Genomic DNA, 25,939 nt, shown 5'->3' with positions numbered 1-25,939 from the left:
TCAAGGTATGCATTCATTTTATTTTGATTTGCTTACATAATATTGCAGTCCGAACATACTTTCAACCGTAAAAAATAACAATTCAACCAAACAATTTTTCTTTAGTCAAAACTCAATCTCGACTTATCACATATTGTATCTGATTATCTTATTTAAAAGATCGACCATCATCGACAGTATCTCTAAAGAGAACCTCGAAGCTGGGCCGCCTTAATAGTGATTATTGATAAATCGAAACACTACTTGAGAAAATTATTGTCTACATTTCAAAACGTGGTGTTTGAAACCAGGGACCATGAACAAGAAGTGAGGTTCAGTACACAGTGGCACATTATTTGCTTCATAACTGTGTAATTGGGTGCAAACATCAGACAATATAGGAACACACTACATGGTACATTCGTGCCAATTTCTTCCCAGCTTATGCGTACATACATGCCAGGAACGGAGCCTGAGAGGTGTAACACTTGTATATCATGAGACGTTTACTGTGATTAGCAACTGGTATTAAGTTTTTCCACGAAAGTATGAAACCAATCCTGCATATTGAGAGCAAAAAAATGAGCAACAACTCGAGGTTGAGGTCGATTTTTTTGAGTAAACGACATGGACAAAAAAAAAACTTACACATATAGGTTGGCGGAGTGGCGGATAGGTAAGCTAGAAGAATAGCAATTATGATGAAGATGGCAGCGATCTGCATTAGATTAACACATAATGATTTGAGCATCATCTGTTGGATATAATACTGGTTAATTCTAACGTCATGAGTTCGACATATTATAGAACTATTTACAGATATTGGGGGGGATGCTTGAGCTCATGTCTACCAGAATATGTTTGTAGGCTGAATTGAGGTATTTTTTTAATATTAAGGAAAATTTAGCTTGATGTGGCATATAAAACATACTAATCATGAATTTTTCAAATTTGTTTTTGGGTTTACTCCTTAAAACGAATAAAGTGTAGGAGGGATCAAGGAGTTGGAAAAAAGTTTCTCGAGTCTGACCACTTTGAATAGTTTTTTGCATATACAAACGATAGGCAAAGAAGGTGACAAAAACTAACCATAGTTGCATTGTATCGTGGCTTGCTCTGGATAATGTAAGAATTCCTGGCAAAGAAGAAAAGGAATTGCTATAAAAATGAGAGGAAGATAATATACTTATACGATGTAGGTGAGTAGAGAGGGAGGGCAAGGTAACAAACCTTAGGCCTAGAGCTCCAGAGTTCCTGCAAAGTTTCAAGATTTTCTCCAAGTTGTCTTTGGTCTTCCTGGCATTAGGGTCGGCATCATCAACCTAGAAAGTTCAATAAGACAAAAGGTTTTTAGCAACACGAAGACGAGAAACCAATCACGCAAAGGTTCGCTGAGTTAATTTTGCAACAATAAGAAAACATAACATTCAGAAGTTTGCCTGCTGTATGGACCGCAGGAATCTTCAAGCATTAAAATGGTAAGCATGACTTCAGTAACATGATTGTCGGACACAAGATTCCGTTCTTCAATTGTATTTGGATGAAAAAACATAATGGTTGCGACTTAAAACGTATTAATTGCAAATAATAACATCATCAGTTTCAGTCCATATGGTGGCCATAAATTTAATAAGCTCAACATTTTGCAATCTCATATACAAATAGTAAAGTTTTTTTTATAAAATTGTTATATCAGAGAAGTTAATAGGAAATCATTTAAACACAGGATTCTGAAAAATCATCGCTATTGGATAAAACTCGTACCTTTGATTTCAGCATAAGAGAGAAGTCATAGAAAGCCCCATAAACGTCTGACATAGTTTTAGTTCGGTCGATGACTTTCGCGGTCAAACCTGGGACAAGAAACATCCGATGTCAAGAGTCTATCAGTGTCTGAGCATATATTATGGGCCATATGAATAATTTCAAAAACAGTGGAAGATGGAGTCAGTGATCATCAGGAAGGAGCAGGCCAAAATTCAATTTCAAACGTTCAATAGAAAATCATTTTTAACTCTAAGTTTGTTATTTATTGTAATACTTTATACTATTCATTACCAGGTAAGAAAGCTTTAGAAACTTATATTCATTACCAGGTAAGACAGCTTTAGAAACTTACCACGTCTCATTTTCACAACACCTCTGAACACTTGAATGTTGTTGTAGCACAAAGCCAATGTCCCAATTGCCATGATCTGGTAGTATTATTTGATGTAAAAAGATTAGATGTTTACAACTGATAACATGAATACAAGGTCAGAGTCCAATCCAAGATGTAGATGCATCATGTCTAACCAGTATGTAGATAAACATAACAACATAGGTTTTCAGATAATTTCAATAGTAAAAAAGGATTCTAAATCTTTAGTCATTTTTTATTTTAAACTTTCTATCCATATTCTAAAAGCACCAATTCGGCCACAGAAAACATTAACTGATACCAGAATATGGATTTCCGATTCCCTCAAATCATTTACGAGCAGGACACATCAAACACAAGATAATAGATAGCCACGTTCCATGATTTAATATGCCACCACAGCATTGTCCACCAGCAATTACAGGTAAATGAATGACAAACTGATGCTAAAACATAGATATGCATGCAGGAGGGAACTATCAAACCATGAGCCAAAGTTCCAGCTCATCGTGCGCCAATATAAAAATGATGCTTGTGAAGGTTCCCAAGAAAAAATTATAAAATAATATCTACCTGAGGAATTGCACAAAAACGAAAGATAGCTGGATCTCTTAAAGCATGCATGTACTTCAAGCAATCTTCAACATGTGTTAAGGCATTTGTAACCATGTCATTGAGGCAGTGCACTGACTTAACTGAATTTTCCTCATACTTCAAGTCCTAAGAGAGCAAAAACAAAAATTACTGATCAGAATACAATTTACTTAGCAGTAACACTGCTCTTGAGCAACTAAGTTGTATACTTAAAAGATCTATCGAGATTCGAGATGAAGCTATTAATACCTCAAGTTTGTTAGCATATTTACTCCAAATTTCACGAGGCCAGAACATTCGCGACTTTGGTATCTCATTAATATCCTCCAAATAATCTCTAATAATATTAGTTTTCTGCAATTGTGCAAAGATGTAAACAAACATTTAAGAGTTAGATTGCGAGAGATACCTAAATTTTAGCGTGCAGTGCACATAATGCTGAAAACAATAGATCGATACCTGAAGAAATAAACCCATTGAGTTGGAGATAGAATCAGATGCCAGATCTTCTTTTCCTGAAGCATGGAACAGCTTTGACAAACCTAGTCCAACAAGTCCAGCCACATAGTGACAATATTCATCATAATCATCAACTGTTTCTACCTGGCAAGACAAAGAGGTCCAATAAAGTGTCAAAACAGTTTCTGTCAAGCACATATGTAAGGGAACACAATATTTTTGTCAAAATTCCTGAGTCATGTATTATGTAGGAGTATTTTATAAATTCGTTCACATATAATGATAACAGAGGGAGTGTTGTTAATAATCTCACAACTATTTCAAAATAGCTAAGGAACCGCACTAAAATGATATTTCTGGCATACCTCCTTGCATATAAACTTTGCCATTCCTTCACCCATTCTCATCGTAATATTCTCAATTGCCTCTTGATAACTGCAAAAGCGAACAGTAATTATTATTCATGCAACAGCAAGATTGCATGTGATGTGGAATAATGAACATGGGGAGCATATCAATTTTCTTAAGCAGTTAAGTGGAAATTAGCTTCAATTTGGGTAAAAGAAATCGCTAGTTAAATACCCTTTTCCAAGCTCCAGAAAAGCGACAGAAACATGCTGAAACTCATCCATGAGAACTTTGTACTCTTTTGTGCCACCTGTCAAGGATCAGATTTGTATATTATATCCATGTTTTATGAAAAAACTTAAAGCATGTTATTGCTTTTGAAACTAAGATGGTGACTGAAAGAGGACAGCAGTTATAAAATGAGAAACTCACATGAGAAATGCCATTCTGAGTTATATATGTGCTGATGAAATGCCTTCAAAATAGGTACTTTAACTTCTGCTTCTATGCTTGTATCATCCTCTGTCAAATTAACAAAAATGCAGAATATAGTAACATAAATTGTCCCAATGGAATAATATTGATCCATAAACACCAGAAGAATGGCAATTGGCATGGACAAATAAAACTGCATCCTTTAGTAGTAAGATTTCTAAGACTGGAATCTCCAGAGAGATCATAAGGTAGCAAATGTGTTGTGATTAGAAAATTGGCTTAATCTCTGAGCAGTAAGAATCAAGTACCGTCTCTTTTCTAAAATACATTAAATTAAGAAATAAGGAGAATCCCGTGGAGAAGAAAAGAATATATTGTTCCGGTAATCAATCATATGGCATGCTGAGGTTTACGACGGTAAACAGGTTCACTGTGTGTGCACGGAGATATTGTTCCTAGGAGGTAAGCACTCCACCAATAAGCTAACTGACCAACCGTAGAGTGAAAATCTCCATGAAGATTCTCAAAATTATCAGCAGCAATCACAACATAAAAGAGTTTAAACTATAGTAGTGTGAAGAGCATTGCTACTGATAAACCACACAAAGCTCTTCCACATGGTATAAAAAAACAACTACATACAAAAGCATATGTAAGAAAAAGAGCATACCAACTGTGTCAAGCGCTCGAAGAACCAAATAGAATATGCATACCTGAAAGATCGGAAAAAAAGAGCACATTAACGTATTATCAGCATATCATCCTTTCATCCTAAAACTAAGCATCTTTGGACAATTCACTTCTAGTTTATAAAAGAGATGGACAATCACCTTTAATAAACACAGATGTAACTAATTGTCTCCCCAATTCTATTTATATATATGCAATATACTCCCTCCATTCCCTCATAGTTGAGTCATTTCTATATATGATAGTAACACTTTTTCTCTCTTACTTTACTCTCTCTTACTTTAATTCTCTCTACTTTATTCACTTTCTACTCTATTATGTCTACTTTTTTTTAATCTCTCTTACTTTTTTATCTATTTATTTAACAAACTAAACATCCATTTCTTAAACTCCGTGTCGAAAAGTTTTGCTTCAACTATGAAGGAACTGAGGGAGTACTAAACATTGAACTAATAATATATGAGTCGTTGACTTCTGACGAGTTGTATCAGCTGAAATAAGCCTTAAGCCTTTTTAATTCGTGCTTACAAGAACAAATTTCAAATTAGTATATATAATTATCCAAACAATGAGAAACTAGCAAGTTTAAATTTATTTTGTCTCATAACATTAGCGTTTATAGATGTTACAATAATATTACCTAATTAAACACCCCAGTTTATGACTACGAGGACACAGTAAACAACTAAACGGACGTAGTAGTACAATTGTTCATAAAAGTAGATCAAAATGAAATAAACTTACAGCATCACGAAGATCAGTATCGAGCTGCTGAATAACGAGAGCGAAACTTCTAGACACTTTATGAAGCATTGAATAGCAGAACGCCCAATGCGGCTCCGCCGGGATCTGCTTCTCAGCCTGTCGCGCCGCCAGCTTCAGTTTCACCAACGGATACAAATCCTCCGGGTGCTTAAAAATCGCCCGCAAATTCGCCATTTCTACACTGATCAACACCAAATCTATTAGAAAATCAAAAGGTTCTCCGCAGCTGATACAAACGTCCAAGCAATTCAGCAAAACCATCCAATTAATAACGAGCTGAAACAAATTGACACGGCATTGAGTACTACCTGTGGATTCCGGGAGTTTTTTAGTTTTTCTATATTCTGAAAATGTAGAATCCAGCAACGATCGAGCGCGAACTTTATACGCGAGTTGCGATGACGAATTTTGTGCGTGTAGCGAAAAAATGCGAGCGAACAAAAACGACTTTTGTATATTCAATGGGCAGTAATTGCTGTTGAAGTAGTTAGTGCGTGTAATTGTGTGGGGTTTGAAGGGGAATTAAAGAGCCTGAAATCTTTGACGAAAGTTAAGTAGTTACGCTGTTTACCACTTCTTTTATATTTTCTACTTTTAAATAATAATCTGAAAATGCAAATGGCGGGCTAAGGGTATTTTTGGATTGAAAGATTAAGATAGTTGGTGGAATTTTTTTTTTAATATCCATAATAGTTTTGTGCCAAGATTAAACCCTTGATTTATTGGTCGGATAGAAGCATTTAGCAATTCAATGTCCATCGTTGAAAGGTGGAAATTGTATCGATTTTTGGGATTACGGATTGTTCGGATTGTACACACTCGAGAAATTGTATCGATTTTTGGGATTACGGATTGTTCGGATTGTACACAATCGATGTGGGAGAGGTTTGTACTCGACAAATCTTTCCCTCAAACCGAGACAACATCGAAAACAGACAAATGCAGCCGACACATCGAAACATTATGGACTCGACTCGAACTTGAGTCGTCCTAGACCCCACTCGATCTGGCTCTGATACGACCACATCGGAAACAGACAAACGCAGTCAACACATCGAGAGACATTATGGACCCGACTCGAACTTGAGTCATCCTGGGCCCCACTCGATCTGGCTCTGATACCACTTGTTCGGATTGCCGATTGTAACCGATTTGGGTCAAGCCCGCACGGATTTGTTTCTGGATCACTACCAAAAAACCTCAAACTGATTTGAGTTGTACATGAATTATATACACCTTCCAACTTCCCTCGGATTCCCAATGTGGGATGAGTTTGTACTCAAAATGTATTTTATGCGATATTGTTTAAGTATTTTAAATTTTTTTATAAAATTGATATTCACAATTAAATACAATCTAATGTTATATTATACTATTGGATCATGTAATACTGTGCTAATATAATTTAATATTAATTGGGAATGTTACGGATTTATCCTATTTTAGGGTGGGTGCAAATAATAGGAGTATTAATTACTCCACTATAATGAAAAAATCAATCGAATGTGGCATTCTAATATTTTTTCCAAGTATTTGTACAAATAGGAAGCACGTGTGTAATTTTTATCGTATAATTAATATTAAAATGATGGCTTATTAATGTATTCTCACAAGATAGCATATTAGGACATGCATCATCCATCTAATCTAGGTTGCGATAAATATTTGATCAAAAGGCTACATGAACCACACCTTTAGGTTAAAATATCTAGGAATTTATAAATTTTCAGAAAAATTTTAAACACCCCAAAAAAGAATTAATGTTTATTTCAAAAGGATTATACATTGATTTTTAATTACGTTGAATAAAGATAAGCCATACGCTAAAAAAACAAAGGAGAACAAACTTAAAATATGCTCACGCATCTAACACGCCTACATAGTTCATACCAAATGAACAAAATTATAGTAGTACGCATAACATAATATTTCTCTCTCTATATATATATATTAGTTTTGGTAAACCATACATTAGTTTGGGTATTTTGGTTTTATTTAGAAAAGGCTTTCAAGATAGTTTGGTCTTTTGTCTTACTTTAATGAGAGTAGTAAGTACCTCAATTGTGCCCAGGGGCGGACACACGTACAAAGAGGGTAGGGCTGGAGCCGTTACCCAATTTTTTTTATTTTTTTATTTTCTACTTTCAAAATTTTTAAAATTTTAAAAAATTCTGTTAAGTCCTTACCAAAATAGTGCTACTGAAGAACAAATTATTTTGGATGCATAATTGTATGGGGCTGAAAATTAAAGAAAGGAAAAGTTAAAATTTGCGGAGGAAATATAACAATGGCGTGGAGAAGCCTAAGGAAGAAGAAGAGGATTTTTATACATTAATTAATAAAAGTAAAAGTCAGATGGGCCCACTTTAAATGCTTTGATAGGGCGTAACTTATAAAAAAGATGTACTCAAAAGGTGTGGTTACTTTTTAAACTTGAACACGTTTTTATTATTAAATTATAGTAAAATGAGTTTACATTTTACTTGGCCAACACCCCCACACGTTTTTAAGATTTTAAAAATTAAAAAGGAGAACATAAGGGTTTCATTTTGAAGGTTACAGAGCGGCGATACAGAAACAATAGCATTTCGTGAAATTGGGGTTCAAGTCTTTTAAACTTTAGAGAAATTAATATTCAAATTCTTTACAAATTGTGAGGTAAGGAGTTTATTAAAGTTGTTAATTTTATATTCTATTTCTTGTTTTTGTAAAATTTTGATAGAATAGTTGCAAGCTAAAAAAGTTATAACAATGGTTAGTTGCAAGCTAATATTTGTAATTGTCGTATAGAATACGATTTATATTAGTGAGTGTTGATAGCATCTTTATATCTTATGGAGTTATGTATATAAACTAATATTGTACTTCTCTCGTTATTGCTTAGATTGACTGTAGAGGATGGAACGCTTCTTTAAAAAAAAGCGTCGGGATGAATTTTCTTCTCCAAGTGAACCCATTGTTGAAGCAATGGAAAATCAACCCCGAAGAGAAGTTGGGTTGAACTTGAATGATATTGTTGGTGATCCGGGAAAACGCAAGCCAATTGAAGAGTTCGATGTTTCAATTCGAGATAGAGTGCGAAGAGAGTACTTGAATATGGGCCCTTGTCAACCAATTGGACATAAGTATGAAAAAAAGAAATATGGTAATCAAGAAAGAAGTTTTCAAGATATTTGGTTTAAAAGGTATACATGGTTAGAGTATAGTGTATCAAAGGATGCAACTTTTTGCTTTTGGTGCTACCTTTTCAAGAAATCGGATAAAGGGGGTCGACAATCAGATGATGCTTTTACAAAGACAGGTTGTAGCAACTGGAAAAATGCATTAGAAAGATTCAATTATCATGTTGGAGGAGTGAATAGTTGTCATAATAATGCTAGAATTCAGTTCGAAGCTTTTCAAGATCAAAGGAACAGTGTGGCAAGTATATTACGGTCAAATACCCGTGAGATGGAAGTTGCATATCGCATTCGGTTGACAGTCTCATTGAATGTGACTCGGTTTCTCTTAAAGCAAGGATTATCTTTTCGTGGACATGATGAGTCAAGTAGTTCTTCAAATCGAGGTAATTTTATTGAGTTGCTTTTATGGTTTAGTGAACTTAACGATGATGTATCCAAAACTTTGTTTGCAAATGCTCCTGCTAACAATCAAATGAATTCACAACGAATTCAAAAGGAATTAGCAAACGCTTGTGCTTCAGAGGTTACACTTGCCATAGTTAATGATATTGGAGATAAAGTTTTCACTCTTTTGGTTGATGAGGCTCGAGACGTTTCAATGAAGGAGCAGATGGGAGTTGTTTTAAGATATGTGAATAACGAAGGATATGTGATTGAGCGATTTATTGGAATCGTGCATGTAACTGACACTTCCTCTCATACTTTGAAATGTGCTATTGATGATTTATTGGTGAAGCATAATTTATCTCTATCTAAAGTGAGAGGGCAAGGATATGATGGAGCTTCTAATATGAGGGGTGAGTTTAATGGATTGAAATCCTTAATATTGCAAGAAAATCCATATGCCATGTATATTCATTGTTTCTCTCATCAACTCCAACTAATTATTGTTGTGGTTGCCAAGGGTATTAGAGTTGTGAATGATGTTTTTAGCTATGTCTCCATGATTGTGAATATGGTCGGGGCATCTTGTAAGAGAAAAGTGTTAGTTTCTGGATTACAAGAGATAAGAGCCGGGCGTAATACAACCCAAAAGAAGGAATACAAAAGAGGAAACTGAACTAGAATGAGATTACAAATGTAAAAACGAAACAGTAACCGTGAAAAAAGTTTGAGCCGAGTCGAGGAGGCCTCTTCCTGCAAGACGAGATACGCCCCGGTAGTGCTCTTCGGTTTGGCGTGTCGTCCCCAAAGGTAAAACGACTACGTCTCTATTGATGCAGCACCGCAATCAGTAGAGCTCCGGCGAACTGGATGTAGGAGAGGGCAGAGCTTCGACAGAAAGACAATGCAGAGAGGGAGAGAGCTTATGCTGTAATGCTTGTGAATGATATATTGTAATGCATGGAGTGGCTAGCCTATTTATAGGCTCAGTCCACTGCCGTGGGTCAGCAGCCATAAAGGCTCATCATGGCAGATTTGTAACCGCCGACGGTTACGAGCGTGTGGCAGGAGTGTGCCATCCGTGTGTGGAGCGTGTGGATTTCTCACGTGGCAGTCGTGACTGTGCCTCGCTTGACGACGTGTCAAGCCACTTGGATTGCTGACTCGGCGGTGGTCCAAAAAGAATAGTTTGGGCCAAGCCCCAAGCCCCAAGCCCAAAGACCAATTGCCAAGATCCAAGTCCAAGTCCAAGTCCAAGTCCAAGTCCGAGATCGAGTCCGAGATCGGGCCCCGCGGTCCGCGCCCACGAGCACGGGCACGGGCGGGGCGGGCGGCGGCGGCGCGCGCGTGTGCGCGCGTGTGGGCTTTTTCACCCATTTTGATCCACTATAATTATTAAGTAACATAAAGTCACTTAATTTAAATACATTAAAGATGTATTAATCTTCCAATGTGGGATAATTAACACTAGTTAATTATTCCCTAAGCACATGCTCCAAGCTTTAATTAAAAGCTAATTATGCCCAACTTTAATCCACTATTTCTCACTCACCGGAAATCGGATTTGAGAAAGTGAATATGCTACATTTATCTACGTAAAATGTAGATCGACGCTATATCATTTAATTTCACAAAATTAAATGTCTCGTCACATTTATTCTTTGGTCAAAAACCATTGACAGGGCATATTTAATCCATGATTTTTACAAAAAGACCAACTTAGGCAGTTGCAACATGACAGATTAGTTGAACAACTTAATGATGGAGAAGTCATAAGTGGAAGAGGTAAAAATCAAGAAACTAGTTTGGTAAGGCCTGGAGATACTCGTTGGGGCTCACATTACTTTACATTGCTTCGTCTATGCTCTATGTGGTCTTCGGTTGAGAAAGTGTTGGAAGTTGTACGTGACGATGCTACTCTCCGTGATAACAGAAGTACCACTGAAGGATTGATTGAAAGGATGGATAACTATGAGTTTGTTTTCACTTTGCATTTGATGAAACATTTATTGGGAATAACCAATGGCGGCATCGAGCTCTTGTGACTTGTCACCTCACATGTAGTTGAGAAATAATGATATCTTAATTAGTGTTTAATTGGAATATTAGTTTCATTAAATTTAGTGATACACATTTCGTAGTACTATTTCTTACTCCATTCCAAAGAAGCGTCGTGTGTCTCTAAAACTTGCTAGGTCCCATTTTCACTTATAAAATATTAAAATGGTTAGTTCAGTATCAACGGAAAAAATATCTCATATAACTAAATAGTAGTACTACTATCAGGAACGATTAAGAAATAGATTATAAAAAGAAAAAATAAGCTACGATAAAGAAAATAATAAAAATTATTATTTATATGGTAGTATATTTAAGAATAATACTCACTTCGTCCCACACTAGGAGTCACACTTGCATTTCTGCGCTTATTTTATAAAAATGATACTCCCTCCGTCCACGAAAAATAGGTCACTTTTATTTTCTGCACTCGTTTTGAAAAAATAATAATAAATAGTTAAAGTGGAAAGAAAGAAAAGTAAGAGAGAGAATAATATAGATAAGAGACTTCTCTACATTATTCTCTCTCGTACTTTACTTTATCTCCACTTTAACTATTTATTATCATTTTTTCAAAACGAGTGCAGAAAACGAAAGTGCCCTATTTTTCATGGACGAAGAGAGTAATAAATAGTTAAAATGGAGAAATGTTAAAGTAAGAGAGAGAATAATATAGAGAACAGTAACCCTCAAAAGCCTAAAGGGCATTTTTTTACACCCACTCTCCAAAAGTAGGTACTTTAACTATGATTGTGTTTTAAACTAACAAAATATCAAAATAAGTATCAACTTTTGGAGACTGAGTGTGAAAAAAATGCCCTTTAGACTTTTAGGGGTGTTTTTGTCCGAAAATGTGGTGAAAAAGTGAAAAAAACACTTTAAACTAACAAAATATCAAAATAAGTATCAACTTTTGGAGACTGAGTGTGAAAAAAATGCCCTTTAGACTTTTAGGGGTGTTTTTGTCCGAAAATGTGGTGAAAAAGTGAAAAAAAACACTTTAAACTAACAAAATATCAAAATAAGTATCAACTTTTGGAGACTGAGTGTGAAAAAAATGCTTTTAGACTTTTAGGGGTGTTTTTATCCGAAAATGTGGTGAAAAAGTGAAAAAAACACTTGAAACGAGCCAGTGGTATAGTCTGAAGACTACAAAATGATAGTATTTTGTAAGTATAGAGACGGCAAATGTTCGTCATATAGAGGCTAAAAATGTAATTAACACTTTTTTAATTGAAGACCTACTAAATATTGTAGGCACGCTTGATAAGTGCGAACAAGAAAAACACGTATTGAACGACCGTCGTGGATTAAAATAATATTTAAAGATTAATAAATATATTCATCTTTAATTTGGGCGTCGATTAAAACAATAGTAGTAATTAATTACAAAATATATTCAACTTTAATTCGGTTGTAGTGCGTAATAACTAATAAGTTTGAATAAAGGTATCCATGACTTAATTATTGATCATTTGGCTTGGTTCATTCAGATTAACTAAAAATTACCTATTTTAATCAAGGTTATTAATAATTCCTATGAGAATTATTTTAACAAAAGTCAGGACAAAGAAACTTTCTACTTTGGATAGTAAAACAGTACTGTCATTATTAATTAATTATACTTATAATGCATGTCTCTTTGATTTAATTACATGCAGGAAAGCGTATGAAAAACGTTGAATTTTCTTGGAATAAAAAATAGGAGTATGCTACTATGACAAAACAAAGAGCAATTATTATAATAATTATTAGTGTAATTTTCTGTCAATTTGCTGTCTCGGTAAAAGGAAGCTCCCCATGTTGGACTAAAGCATATTAAATTAATTTTAAAAATCAAAATGTATCATCGATTTCACACTTCTCATCACCGACTTTATAATGAAAATTTTGCCTATTGTTTATTTAAGTCAAAGCTTTTCTTTTTGAACTTGCATAACTAATTAATACTTTTAGTGGAAAGTTCAAATCATAAATAAGATATTTTTACAAACGAAAGTTATACCAGACATTGAGGAATTATAAATTAGGTCGTTTAGCATAACGATTCGAATCGATATTATGAAGTGAAGACTAAGAAAATAAGATTATGCTTTGAGTCAGAAAAAATTCAGAAGCACTAGTACATGTTATACAATGCGAAAAACAATAAAAATAATTGAAGATGAAATAGATAAGTTGGGGGGAAAAATGTACTCTAGTAGGTACTATTGAAACTGCACTTAATGTAGCTATGAAGCCAAGAACTTATAACTATAGGAAATCAAAGTATATCTAAAAAAAATATTCAGCAACATTGATTGAATAATGTAATAACATGGTTAATTGATAGGCTATCAAAATTGGGTGTCACAAACTTACATCGACAATTATTTTGGTAATCAATGATGATATATAATCTGAATTACCACATAGACAATGATTTATGATTGTTTATATGGCAATCGATTCCGTAATATTAGTAAATTATCTATTGTAAATGTACCCACCTAAAATCTTTGTCTTTTTAGGGGAAAAAAACAATATTTGGTGATTGGATTTTAAGATTTCAAACATGCTAGTGTTAACACAATTGAGATTATGTACTCTCCTAAGTACAATTTTTATAGGCCATTAATTTAATTTGGATTACGAAAAGAACTTTTAACTGGCCCAATGGCTGGGTCTCGTGGGCCTCTTTTAATCTTCATTTTGTATTTTGAACTTTTTCTTAACTTAGTACCTCAATTAAAATTTGTACCTACACAATATGTTTGTATTTATTCTTTATCTGACTAATTACGTCATTAATCCTATTTATCACTAAAATGGAATATGAACAGACACTACATATTTGAAATATCAACATATGCATTCATCCATCCATATGACCATATCATATTTCTACAAAATTTGACTAACCCAAGTTTCGTTTTTCTTCTTAAAAAAAACTAAATATAATATTGCCCACGATGTTGCAATTTGTGACGCCTATTAATTATAGTGTTTGCAAAAGCAAATATTGTAAAAAAAAACATTACTCCTATTAAGCTTCGTTAAATTTTAGTCAATTTAATAATTTTTTAAAATAGTCAATTATAATAATTTTGATGATTTTTTCGATTTTCCAACTAATTTAGATTTTTGAAATAAATTATGCATCATTCGAAAGCTAAAGTACTTAGCATAATCTTATAGTATCCTATACTATTATCATACACTAAATACAATAGCTTTTGTGAGTACAAATTTGCAAAAATCAAATTCCAAATTATCAAAAAATTTCCTTAAATCTAAAAATGAATGGAATATTTAAGAAAAATGTGAACATTACAATAAATTTAGCTATTACTAAAAAGTTGTAAAATTAACCAACAAATTTTAATTTTATTTTTCAATTTGCCCTTTTTAAACAAGTTTAGAACTAATCAACTGGAGATGACTGTAGTCACAGTGGGAGAGAGCTACGGTTGTAGTATAATGATTAATGAACGTGTGCATGAGGAAGAGAGAGAGAAGAGTGAGCAGAGATCTACAAAGACTGCAGAGTGCAGACTGCAAAGGGAAGAACAATCGAAGCAGCAGTCCATGATGAGATCCTCAAATATTGCATCACTAATTTGAGAATAATGAATCTTTTATAGTACTCCCTCCGTCTCGGGCTACTCGCTCATTTCCTTTTCGTCACGGAGATTAAGGAATGAGTGTATAGGAAAGTAAAAAATGACGGCTGTAGGTGAAAATTTTTACTAAAAATGGAAAGAGTGCAAGTAACTTGGGACGCCCAAAAAGGAAATAAGTGCGAGTAGCTTGGGACGGAGGGAGTAGTATATAAATAAATGTAGCTCTTAATTCATAAATTTATTTTTTTTAATGAAGAAAATAACCTTGCACTATTTATGGGTTACATCTGATTTTTTTGGCTAAATAAAATGTGATCATGTTGAGTGGTTTAAAAATGAGTGTAATTACATTTTATTATGCTACTATTATTTTTACTGTTCGAAAACGAAAATTCTCCATCCCACAATCTTGTGATTCTTGTCACAATATCATATAAATTTTACCATTTTAGCAACATTTATTGTAAGATAAAAAATTATACACAAGGAAAATACTCTCATATAGAAAACCTTAAAATTGGTTAAATTCCACATTTTTATATTTCCTAAATAATAAACATGACTCGAGTTTTGCACAATTTGATAAATGAGCATACCTCATTCGCACTTTTTCATACTCCTACAATCTTTCGATTTTAGCATAACACTCGAACGGTGATGATTCCGGTCCTAATCCGACCTAATCTTAGGGCATCCACAGTGGGGCGGACGATAGGGCGACAGATGCCTCGGGCGCGCCATCGTCCGCCACTGTGGGTGCGCGGAAGACGGACGATGCGTCGTCCGCGCCCTAAGCTTAGTCCGCAGACGAAGCGCGGACGAAAGGGCGCGGACGATGCGTCGTCCGCCCACTGTGGACGACATGGACAATGCAACGCATTTTTTTGAAATTTATCTATTTAAACCTCAATTGTCATTCTATTTTTCATACGAACCATCTCTCGCATCTCTCATTTCTCTCGTCTCTCACATTTCTCCATCTCTCATCGCTGAGTTTGCGTAATTTTTTTAATTCGTATTGTAATGTATTACTTTTATAAATGAAATGAAGGTTTTTTCCAAATTTTGTAGTTATTTAAATATTTAAATAGAAGAAAATGCTTAGGGCGCCCCACTGCAGGTGGAAGGACAAGAGGATAAAATGCTAACGTGACAGTGCATAGGGCGGGCTTTAGGGTGCCCTACTGTGGATGCTCTTAGACCACAACTAGGGCTGGAATCATCCCAACTAAAATTGGTAGTTAAGTTGCAACTAATTAACTAACTAATGTTAGAAAGAATGCTGCATACTCACCAAACTACATCATCATATTATCGTAGCATCTTAGTTCTGATTAATGCAGCTCAGGCGTTCACCAAGTGGGAGCCATTTTCCAACTATGATCAGCTCAACGGGATGCCCGGAGCCATCCCTTCCCGGGCTGAAGCACACCGGTAGATACTCGTCGGTTTCACACTCAAACACCGACTCTGAAAAATGGCACAGTATGTCTTCCATGCCCTATATAGACGTAGAAGAATTTGTCACATTAATTTTTTATACTAGTATGATTTTGATTTTAACTAAGATAACACATCATTTATATAGTACCTGGATTTTGGCGCAGACAATCTCAATTTTCTTTAGCCAATTTGGTCGGTGATGAAAACCCCAATTTGTGAGGTGAACGGAGTCGTGGAATTCCCACGCAGCTCTTGAGGTGGTGAAGTTTACAAATGCGAAACCTCTGCTTTTTCTAGTCCTTTTTTTTTTGTCATGGTCAAAATTGTAAATCAGTATAATTATATAGTGTCTGAATCATATTTCATGCAAGATGTAAGGAAAAAAATCTAATAAAATATGCATGTGTAAGAGAGTAAATTAATCGGAATAGTGATGTCTGTATCCCCCACAAATTTAGGAAAATATAATCTTTTCCTTGGATATTTTCTCGTCTCTACATTAAATTGGAAATTATGTACAGATTTAACATGAATCTCTGAAATTATTTTTAAAACTATAACAAGGGACAATTTTTAAAACATGCATCCTTAAAATTACCTTTACTGATATTTAACATATAAGACGGACAGTTTAATAAAGGAAATAATAAAATTTAATTTAATATTTAAGGAAATTCAATCAAACCTAGTTTTTGAAGATAGATTCACATACCAAAAATCCATCGGCAAGTATAGGTAATCGTAAGCGTAAGGTGAGGGAGTTTCTTGTGTCTCGTTTCTCGCGTTCTGATTTTTGCAGAAGCTATCAAGCATTCTGATCAGCTCTTTCCTCCTAGAGAGAGAAAGAGAATTTTAGAACGGTGATAAATAACTAAATTTTGTAAAACAAAATAAAGCTTAGTATTTTGATGCATGAATTATATATTAAAATAATAAATATAGTTAGTGGACAAGTTAAAAGATTTAATTAGGCTTCAACTTCATTTTCAATTTTTTATTTTTATATTTAAATTGTCTCTCTATTGTTTTTCAAATTTGAATTAAAATATGCATTAACTACATTTTATGGTTCCAACAAATTTTTTAAAAAATTATACACAAATCATTAATATATGAACCCAATATTATGCAAGTTCCATGTAGTATATATGCGTCCATATATTTTAATTAAATACATAAATAAACCAATTTTTTTAAAAATAAATTAATTTTGATTGTACAAAATTTGGTCACATAAATTTATTGAAAAAAAAATAGCTAATGATATTTAGATACTAATTTGTGTTTCTAGCTAATTTTTTTCGTGTATAGTGTTACCTGCAATTGTAAGGAATGTTCTTGATCATAACAGTAGTAGCCTCCTCTTCGCGTTTTAGAGGCACGATTTCGTGCTTACTCTCCGCATTGCGCACGTCGCGTTGCAAAAACTGCTCGTGGCGTCTCTCTCTCCTTCCCCGAGTTGCTTGTGGTGCGGCGGCGGCGGAGGGGCGGGGGTAGTATGTGAGGAATTGATGCGGCGGGAGTGGGGCGGGGAAGAAGGGTTGGTTTTGAGGGGCGGCGGAGTATGTGTGTGGTGGAAGAAACGGGGGTTGCAGAGAAGGGGTGATTCCGGATATGCTAATAGGAATGTATTCCGGTGCGAAAGGGTTGAGGTTTTTTGAATTTTGAGGTGCCATCGCAGAGAGATGATCACAATTATTTGTTTTGGGTCGGGCTGATATATATATATATATATATATATATATATATATATATATATGGTCTTGTTAGGTTGAGATTTTTTAACTTAATTGAGAATTGAAATGCATTTTCAGCCACTCATTTTGAATTGTCAACTACAAGTAGATTATATCAACTAAGGGTATTATCGTCATTTCATTTCAATAGCCAGAATATCAAATGTTAACAACTCGTATTAAAATGTCAACAACTAAAAAAAATTATTTTTTTATTTTTTAAAATTTTTTTTAATTTTTTTAATTTTCACGCGATGTCAACTACGATGTGTAGCCTGCACATCAAATGTCAATAGCCCTGCACATCAAATGTCAATAGCCTGCACATCAAATGTCAACAGCTTATAGTTGACATTATATGTGTATAGGTGATATGAATCATATATGTAGTTGACATTATATATGTGCAGTTGACATGAATTGTATATGTAGTTGACATTATATGTGTTTAGTTGACATGAATTGTATATGTAGTTGACAAAAAAAAATAAAAATAATAAAAAAATAAAAAATCGAAAAAAAATTTAATTTTTTTTAAAAAATAAAAAAATATTTATTAAATAAAATGTATGATGAAATTACCATTCTGCCCTTTCACAATTAATTAATGTAAAAATATTTTCCATGTGGTAAATTCTGGACCACTCACTTAATAAAAATGAGTGGCTAATAATGCATCTCAATTCTCAATTAGGCTAAAAAATCTCAATTGATCACAACCCTATATATATATATATATATATATATATATATATATAGAGAGAGAGAGAGAGAGAGTAGTGATCTATGGCAAACACCTCTTAACCATATAACTAGAGAACAAATAATAGCCACAAGATCAAAAAAATCAAGGGCTAATATTAATTTTCGAATTTAATGAGATATTAGCTCCCTCAATCACAAATTTACTCCATAATAACAAGTCAGGGGTATTATTGTCATTGCACAAAAAAATTAGATTATGTAAATTTTTACTTCATTTGAAGGTTAACTTCACGGACATGAAGCGAGTGGATCTGATCAAGGAGATCGCGGCGGAGTTCGAGCTGATCGCGAACCGGCTGTCGGAGACGGAGGTGGTGACAATGGCGTCGGTGGTGGAGCTGGAGCCTCAGCATCTGGCGGAGATCGCGAAGCGCGCGCAGAAGCTGACCGGGCCGAAGAATGTGAAGCTGAAGACGGTGATCGACAAGTCGCTGCTCGCCGGAATCATCATCCGGTATGGGAATTCCGGCTCGAAATTGAGTTTAATTACTCTTAGGTTGCTGAATGATGTATGTGAATTCAAGAATTATTGAAGAATTCGGAGCTTTGTTCATCAAAGCTAGAATTTGCCCGAGCAAAGGCGGCGATCGGTTTCAGCTATAAATACGGCGAATTGAGCTACGGAAATTCTTGTAATAATAGTAATTGAAGTTCATCCTCTTCTAATTCGGCTAAATTTTCATTCTTAATTATTTATTTCATCAGAGAGAAATTTGTAAATGCTGATGCTAGAAGGTGTTTGATCAATTGACTAGCTGGATTTTAAGCAGATGATAAGAGTGAAGTAAAATCATACCAAAAGTGATGTGTTTTGTAAACAAGAGTGAAGTAAAATCATGCCTAAGAGTGATGTGTTTTGTAAACAAGAGTGAAGTAAAATCATGCCTAAGAATGATGTATTTTGTAAACAAGAGTGAAGTAAAATCATGCCTAAGAGTGAAGTAAAATCATGCCAAGAGTGATGTGTTTTGTAAACAAGAGTGAAGTAAAATCATGCCTAAGAGTGATGTGTTTTGTAAACGAGAGTGAAGTAAAATAATGCTTTTGTGGGGCAGAAAAATGAATTTAAAAAAATGAAAAATGAGTAAACGACAACAGCTTTTCATCAAAACGGCATCTTCGCCAATTCCTCCACATCATTTCCGAGTACACTTCACTCTTGTTCAGAAAACACTTCACTCTTGTTCACAAAACACATCACTCTTATTCTGATTTTACTTCACTCTTGTTCACAAAACACATCACTCTTATTCTGATTTTACTTCACTCTTGTTCACAAAACACATCACTCTTATTCTGATTTTACTTCACTCTTGTTCACAAAACACTTCACTCTTGTTCAGAAAACACTTCACTCTTGTTCACAAAACACATCACTCTTATTCTGATTTTACTTCACTCTTGTTCATAAAACACTTCACTCTTGTTCATAAAACACTTCACTCTTGTTCACAAAACACATCACTCTTATTCTGATTTTACTTCACTCTTGTTCACAAAACACATCACTCTTATTCTGATTTTACTTCACTCTTGTTCAGAAAACACTTCACTCTTGTTCACAAAACACATCACTCTTATTCTGATTTTACTTCACTCTTGTTCACAAAACACTTCACTCTTGTTCATAAAACACTTCACTCTTGTTCACAAAACACATCACTCTTATTCTGATTTTACTTCACTCTTGTTCACAAAACACATCACTCTTATTCTGATTTTACTTCACTCTTGTTCAGAAAACACTTCAATCTTGTTCACAAAACACATCACTCTTATTCTGATTTTACTTCACTCTTGTTCACAAAACACTTCACTCTTGTTCAGAAAACACTTCACTCTTGTTCACAAAACACATCACTCTTATTCTGATTTTACTTCACTCTTGTTCACAAAACACATCACTCTTATTCTGATTTTACTTCACTCTTGTTCAGAAAACGCTTCACTCTTGTTCACAAAACACATCACACTTATTCTGATTTTACTTCACTCTTGTTCACAAAACACATCACTCTTATTCTGATTTTACTTCACTTTTGTTCATAAAACGCTTCACTCTTATTCACAAAACACATCACTCTTATTTTTTGAAAATCTCTTCAAACTAAACAATTTACATTTCATAAAATGAATAATTGATCAAGCTTGGGACCAAGGGCCACCTGCCAATATACATACATGATACATCCCCTTTCATCACCATATTCTCATACCACAAACCTTACTTCCAACAATGCCATCCAAAAAACACAAGCCCAAGAAATCATCCATCACTAACACACCGCAGCCGCTGCCGTATCGCTCTCAACAACAGTGTCCTTGGACGGAGTTTCTCTCAACTAACATCACCGCCGCACACAATCCGTGGCGCACCAACGCAGCTCCGCTCCCGCTGTCACCAAATCACGGCTACCACCACCAACATCAACACGATGCGACGCCCATCACAACCAACCGTCCCAACTCTGCAACGTCGCCAGTGCCTGCATCAGCGCCGCCCCAAATCGAAGGAGATTTGATCGCAGATTTGGAAGGAGAAAGAAAGGAAATCACGTAAATTTGAATTTGATAATGTAATTTCCAAAAATACCCTTGGCCTATTTTATATTATTAAAATAAATAATATTTGTTCCATTAAGATGTGTGGCTGAGATTTGTTCTCTAGTTATACACTTAAGATTAGTTATACATTGATCACTACCATATATATATATATATATATATATATATATATATATATATATATATATAGGTTGCATTAAAGATAGAACCATTCTTAAGTGTAGAACCTAGAACTCTACATATTTTATTCATTGGATGAGGAAAAAATGACGGTCAAGATTAAAAATCATACATATTAGACTATGTTTTCACGACATTCCGGACTCAACATGTGAAAAACTCACATGTTGATGAACCATTCTTAAGTGTAGAACCTAGAACTCTACATATTTTATTCATTGGATGAGGAAAAAAATGACGGTCAAGATTAAAAATCATACATATTAGACTATGTTTTCACGACATTCCGGACTAAACATGTGAAAAACTCACATGTTGATGGAAGAATGAATGAAACGAAGAAGAGTCCATGCATGCTTTATTTTTTCACTTCTCTGCATTCACCCATTAATAATAGTTTTGGTTGTAATGGGAAGTTGCTGTGCAAATCAATACCATTGGATTAAAAGATCTAACGACCTCCGTTTGGCATTTGTTCTACGTTTAAGAATGGTTCTATCTTGATCACAATATATATATATATATATATATATATATATATATATATATAGGGTTGTCTTATATATATAGGGTTGTCTTATATACAAAACAATCTAAAGTGTATAACCTAGAACTACATTTCATCCATTGGATGAGGAAAAAGGATGGTCAAGATCAAATTTCATACATAATCACAATGCATCGGTTATAACCACCCCACTAATCATGTTTTCAATCCAAATTTGGCCTTGGTTCTACATTTAAGATTGGTTCTACATTTAAGAATGGTTCTATCTTGATCACAACCATATATATATATATATATATATATATATAGGTCCTAGAAAAGGCAGTATTTGTGAATATAATACTCCACGATCAATTTAGGAAAATTGCAAGAAACAAGTTCGAATGCTCTACACGATGAAACGAGCGATTCTAAGAATTGCAGGAGGAAGGGGTGTTTATATAGGCGTATGACATCTTAATACTCCTACTAAAAGGAAATACTGAAAACGTAAACACAATTTAATCTATCAAGCCAATTGAAATCTATTCCAAATTAAATTAACTAACAGACTAAGTAGGGAGTACTTATGAAAAATAAATTAACGTATAAATTAAACAACTACTATCAGAAACTCCCGACTTTGGGACATGGTAAGATTCTCTTAGTTAATGCAAATCTCTTTCTACTAAAATTAAAGATATGGAGTACTAAAATTATTTTCTTGATATTAATTTGCAAAGTAATTATTTTGCAAATTACTATCAAGAAAATAATTTTTAGATAAACTTTATATGTGTTATAATTACTGATGGACCTTAAAAACAATCTTAGGTCCGAGCATTAACCATGTACTAATTCATAATTAAAATTTCTCACCAAAAAAATTAGTTTATATTCTTTAAACAAATTTCTAAAATCTAACCGTATCTATCTAATTTTTAGAGTTATTCATAATGAAATACTATCCTTGATAGTATTATACGCATTATTTATATATGTCTCGGTGGAACGTGATCAATTGCTAACTACAAGTAGTTTAAAATCATAAAATTTTAGAAATATAATAATCTATAAATTAGCTTGCGTAATTTTATTTTTAATTTTTTAATATTAAAAAGATACTAATAACAACTACTATCAATTTAGGGTGTAAGAACATAAAATCAATATAATGTATGAATTTTAACACAAAGATACGACAATATCAATACAATTTCACTATAAATTCAATATAGTGTGTGAAATATATCTAATTCCAATCATTTAATTATAATTAAGAATATAAAGGTGGGTAAATAATACTATAATACACCCTGTGTTTGGGTTACCGAGCAATTCTTGTAATTATATAGTAATAAATAATCATTTGATGACATGAGCGATAAAGAATTTTCTTTCTCACATGGAAATTATTTAAGCCATCATAAAAGTTGGTGTATTAATTAATCCTGATTTCACAATTAAATATTACGACGGTGGGGATATAATATTATAAAAAATTGAACAGATGGGGTAGGAGTGGTGGGGATATTTATAGAAAACTTTATAAAAAAAACTTTGTACCGAAGATATACATTCGAGTTGATCATAATGAACTGAATTTTATAAAAGGAATCGATAAGGTAAATAATATATCCTCTATTTATAAAAAGAACATAGCATTGTTTGATCAGAAAATACAAACAATATATCCTGTTAGCGACTGATTTTTTTCCATGGGATAATTGGGAAAAATTCCCATATTAAATTATTTTTGCAAATGATTACTCCATTAAAGTTGTGAAACGCACTAATTTTAAATTTCAATTAAATTCCAATAAAAATAAAAGTAACTTGATGCATTATTACTATGGGCTTCGTATGTTCTTTAACTTCGGGCCCAATGGATTAGTACTTTCAAATGTATTTTCATCCAATTTTCAAATACATTTCGAAATTTGGAACTTAATGGGCCAGGCCGTATTTAACCAGGATAGGTATGGTAGAGATTCACGAATAAAATGCTAAAAACCATCAAATACAGTTAGGCAAATTGCAAGAAAAATAATACTACTAAGTTTGTTGTAAAATTGTAGTTCATTCAATAATTTTAAACTTTAGTAAAAAGGGTTTTTTTTATACTTGTGATATGTGGATTTGTTTGTAACCATTTCATGATGAAATCTTTTAGTGAAATTATTTGAGAATTAGGATATCATTCTTAAACATCATCACCTAAGGCATGCACAAACCGAGCCGGACCGGCGGTTAACCGCCGGTTCATAAACCGGAACCGGTGCGACGGTTCCGAACCGTCGGACGGTTAGGCGGTTCACACGGTCCGGTTCAGGTTCAACGAAATGCGAAACCGGAACCGCCGGTTCAACCGAAATTTTAAAAAAAAAAATTTATTTATAAAATTTGATTTTTATATTTAAAAATAATTTTTACAAATAAATGAATACAAAAAATTCATAATAGCCTATATATATTTGATGAGCTTGCGAATTTATGAAACCATTATAGGTTGTTTCTCTTTTATAGAGACATCATTGAATATTTTTTGTTTCACTTTCAATGTGGAACAAAATATGTTGAAGTTTCTTTTATAACTACATGTTTAGATCATTCATTCATCTTTTTTTTATGTGTAATACAAAACTTTCTTTTGTTTTCTATTTTTCTTTATTTTTTACTACATTTTATTATTCACTAACTTTATCTTTAATTTTGTTATGATTCTTTTTCTAAGACAAATTTATAGATAATAATAGCATCAACTATAATAGTTTAATTAAATTTGAATGTTGCATGTTGCTAATAATTTGTATATTTATATAATGTGGACGTTTTCAAATAATTGGATTTAAATGTAAGTATGTTGCTAATTTTTCTCAATATATTGATTAAAATGTGAAAAAAAATAACAATTAATATAATTGGTATAATAATGATAAACATAGATAGGTAAAGAATGATTTGTTTAGTGGTATAATATAGTTTATATATTAGTAGTAGACTAATAGTATGATTTTGTATAATAGTTGTTATTCTAATAGATGTAGTATAATTTATATAAATAAAATTATTATTTGTGACTATATTCTTTATAGATAAGAATAAACACTTATTGAGTAATATGATTTGTATATAGATAAATAATTATTCATATTATAGTTATCACTAGATTAATACAATTTGTATAATAATTATTCTCTTAATGTGTATAATGGTATTTATTAGTTAACATAAACATAAACTTATACACAAACAAATCGATAATGATAAAGAATTAAAGAATAATACTTTATGTAATTATATTTGTTGTTAAGTTATAATAATAGAAGATAGTCAATATATAAACTAATATAAACAAAGATGATGGAGATGTATCATGTAGTTATAAATAAGAAGTTTTATCCCACATTGAAAGAAATAGCAACACATTCAAGAACATGTAGCTATAAAAGGGAATCATCCAGTACACTCTCTTTTCAACCAAAAGGCTCAAGTCCAACATTAAGTGTAAATTGTAACTTATAAGTCGTGACCTGTGACTTGTAGTCTCATTGAAATAAACACTAAAACGAGAAGAAAAAAAAATTTATGAACCGCCGCCTTTTTTAAACCGGAACCGGAACCGCCGGAGACCTTGGCGGGCCAGTTCAGGTTAAAGGAAATCTTGAACCGTGAACCGCTAGTTCCGAACAGGAACCGACGGTTTTCGAACCGTGTGCATGCCTACCTAATAGTGAATGAAATACTGTCGTTTATTAATATAGTAAATAATTTACTTGAAAAATATCAATAATGTATTTTACTTAAAATATTAATTGCAAAAAAAAAATCTAATTTTCATAAATTTTTCAGTTAATTTTAACGTTAGGAGTCAAATTGGGCGAAACAAAATCAATAATTTGTCCAAATATGCAAGAAAAGTCAACGCTCAATTTTTTTTTCTAATAATACTCCATTATTGAAGGCATTTAAATTCAAATGACACACAATAGGAAATAGATTCAAATATAAAAATCTGGCCAAACAAAATCAATATTTTATCCAAAAATAAAGTAAAAGTCAAACGCATAATTATATTATTTTTTCTAATTATACAACTACTACTTCATAATTTAAATTCAAATGCT

The 25,939-nt window shown here is 33.2% G+C and overlaps 3 protein-coding genes across 4 annotated transcripts; 1 reads left to right on the top strand and 2 right to left on the bottom strand.

The window, feature by feature from the left end:
* Positions 1 to 214: 214 nt before the first annotated feature.
* Positions 215 to 5,931, bottom strand: LOC121787688 (squalene synthase 2-like). Of its 2 annotated transcripts, none has more exons than XM_042186501.1 (15): positions 5,719 to 5,931; positions 5,390 to 5,591; positions 4,626 to 4,668; positions 3,953 to 4,042; positions 3,755 to 3,830; positions 3,538 to 3,607; positions 3,173 to 3,316; positions 2,963 to 3,067; positions 2,693 to 2,839; positions 2,099 to 2,174; positions 1,744 to 1,832; positions 1,210 to 1,301; positions 1,069 to 1,114; positions 628 to 697; positions 215 to 539 (listed from the first exon to the last, which is right to left on the bottom strand). In XM_042186501.1, coding segments are annotated over exons 2-15 (1,245 nt in total). In that variant the 5' UTR covers positions 5,585 to 5,591; positions 5,719 to 5,931; the 3' UTR covers positions 215 to 537. The 2 variants fall into 2 exon arrangements, with proteins under 2 accessions (XP_042042435.1, XP_042042436.1); XM_042186502.1 differs by having other exon boundaries at positions 5,390 to 5,586.
* Positions 5,932 to 8,377: 2,446 nt separating this feature from the next.
* Positions 8,378 to 11,021, top strand: LOC121786969 (zinc finger MYM-type protein 1-like). The gene is made up of 2 exons (XM_042185561.1): positions 8,378 to 9,389; positions 10,690 to 11,021. The coding sequence occupies exons 1-2, from the start codon at positions 8,378 to 8,380 to the stop codon at positions 11,019 to 11,021; spliced, it is 1,344 nt and encodes a 447-aa protein (XP_042041495.1).
* A 4,837-nt stretch (positions 11,022 to 15,858) lies between these two features.
* On the bottom strand, positions 15,859 to 17,755 carry LOC121786968 (protein terminal ear1-like). The gene is made up of 4 exons (XM_042185560.1): positions 17,397 to 17,755; positions 16,792 to 16,911; positions 16,228 to 16,378; positions 15,859 to 16,137 (listed from the first exon to the last, which is right to left on the bottom strand). Exons 1-4 carry the CDS (start codon positions 17,753 to 17,755, stop codon positions 15,961 to 15,963), a joined length of 807 nt encoding a protein of 268 aa, XP_042041494.1. The 3' UTR covers positions 15,859 to 15,960.
* Positions 17,756 to 25,939: the final 8,184 nt, after the last annotated feature.

Source organism: Salvia splendens, chromosome 22 (assembly GCF_004379255.2).
Source record: "Salvia splendens isolate huo1 chromosome 22, SspV2, whole genome shotgun sequence".
NCBI classification, from domain to species: Eukaryota; Viridiplantae; Streptophyta; class Magnoliopsida; order Lamiales; family Lamiaceae; genus Salvia; species Salvia splendens.
This window is presented reverse-complemented; position numbering and strand designations above follow the sequence as displayed.

Coding starts and splice junctions, on each gene's coding strand:
- LOC121787688 (XM_042186501.1), bottom strand. CDS start 5,584: ATGGCGAATTTGCGGGCGATTTTTAAGCACCCGGAGGATTTGTATCCG. Junction 4,669..5,389: donor ATACTGATCTTCGTGATGCT/GTAAGTTTATTT, acceptor CCGATCTTTCAG/GTATGCATATTCTATTTGGT. Junction 4,043..4,625: donor TCGAGCGCTTGACACAGTTG/GTATGCTCTTTT, acceptor TTAATTTGACAG/AGGATGATACAAGCATAGAA.
- LOC121786969 (XM_042185561.1), top strand. CDS start 8,378: ATGGAAAATCAACCCCGAAGAGAAGTTGGGTTGAACTTGAATGATATT. Junction 9,390..10,689: donor TGGAGCTTCTAATATGAGGG/GTGAGTTTAATG, acceptor TTTTACAAAAAG/ACCAACTTAGGCAGTTGCAA.
- LOC121786968 (XM_042185560.1), bottom strand. CDS start 17,755: ATGGCACCTCAAAATTCAAAAAACCTCAACCCTTTCGCACCGGAATAC. Junction 16,912..17,396: donor AACATTCCTTACAATTGCAG/GTAACACTATAC, acceptor TTCTCTCTCTAG/GAGGAAAGAGCTGATCAGAA. Junction 16,379..16,791: donor TACTTGCCGATGGATTTTTG/GTATGTGAATCT, acceptor CAAAAAAAAAAG/GACTAGAAAAAGCAGAGGTT.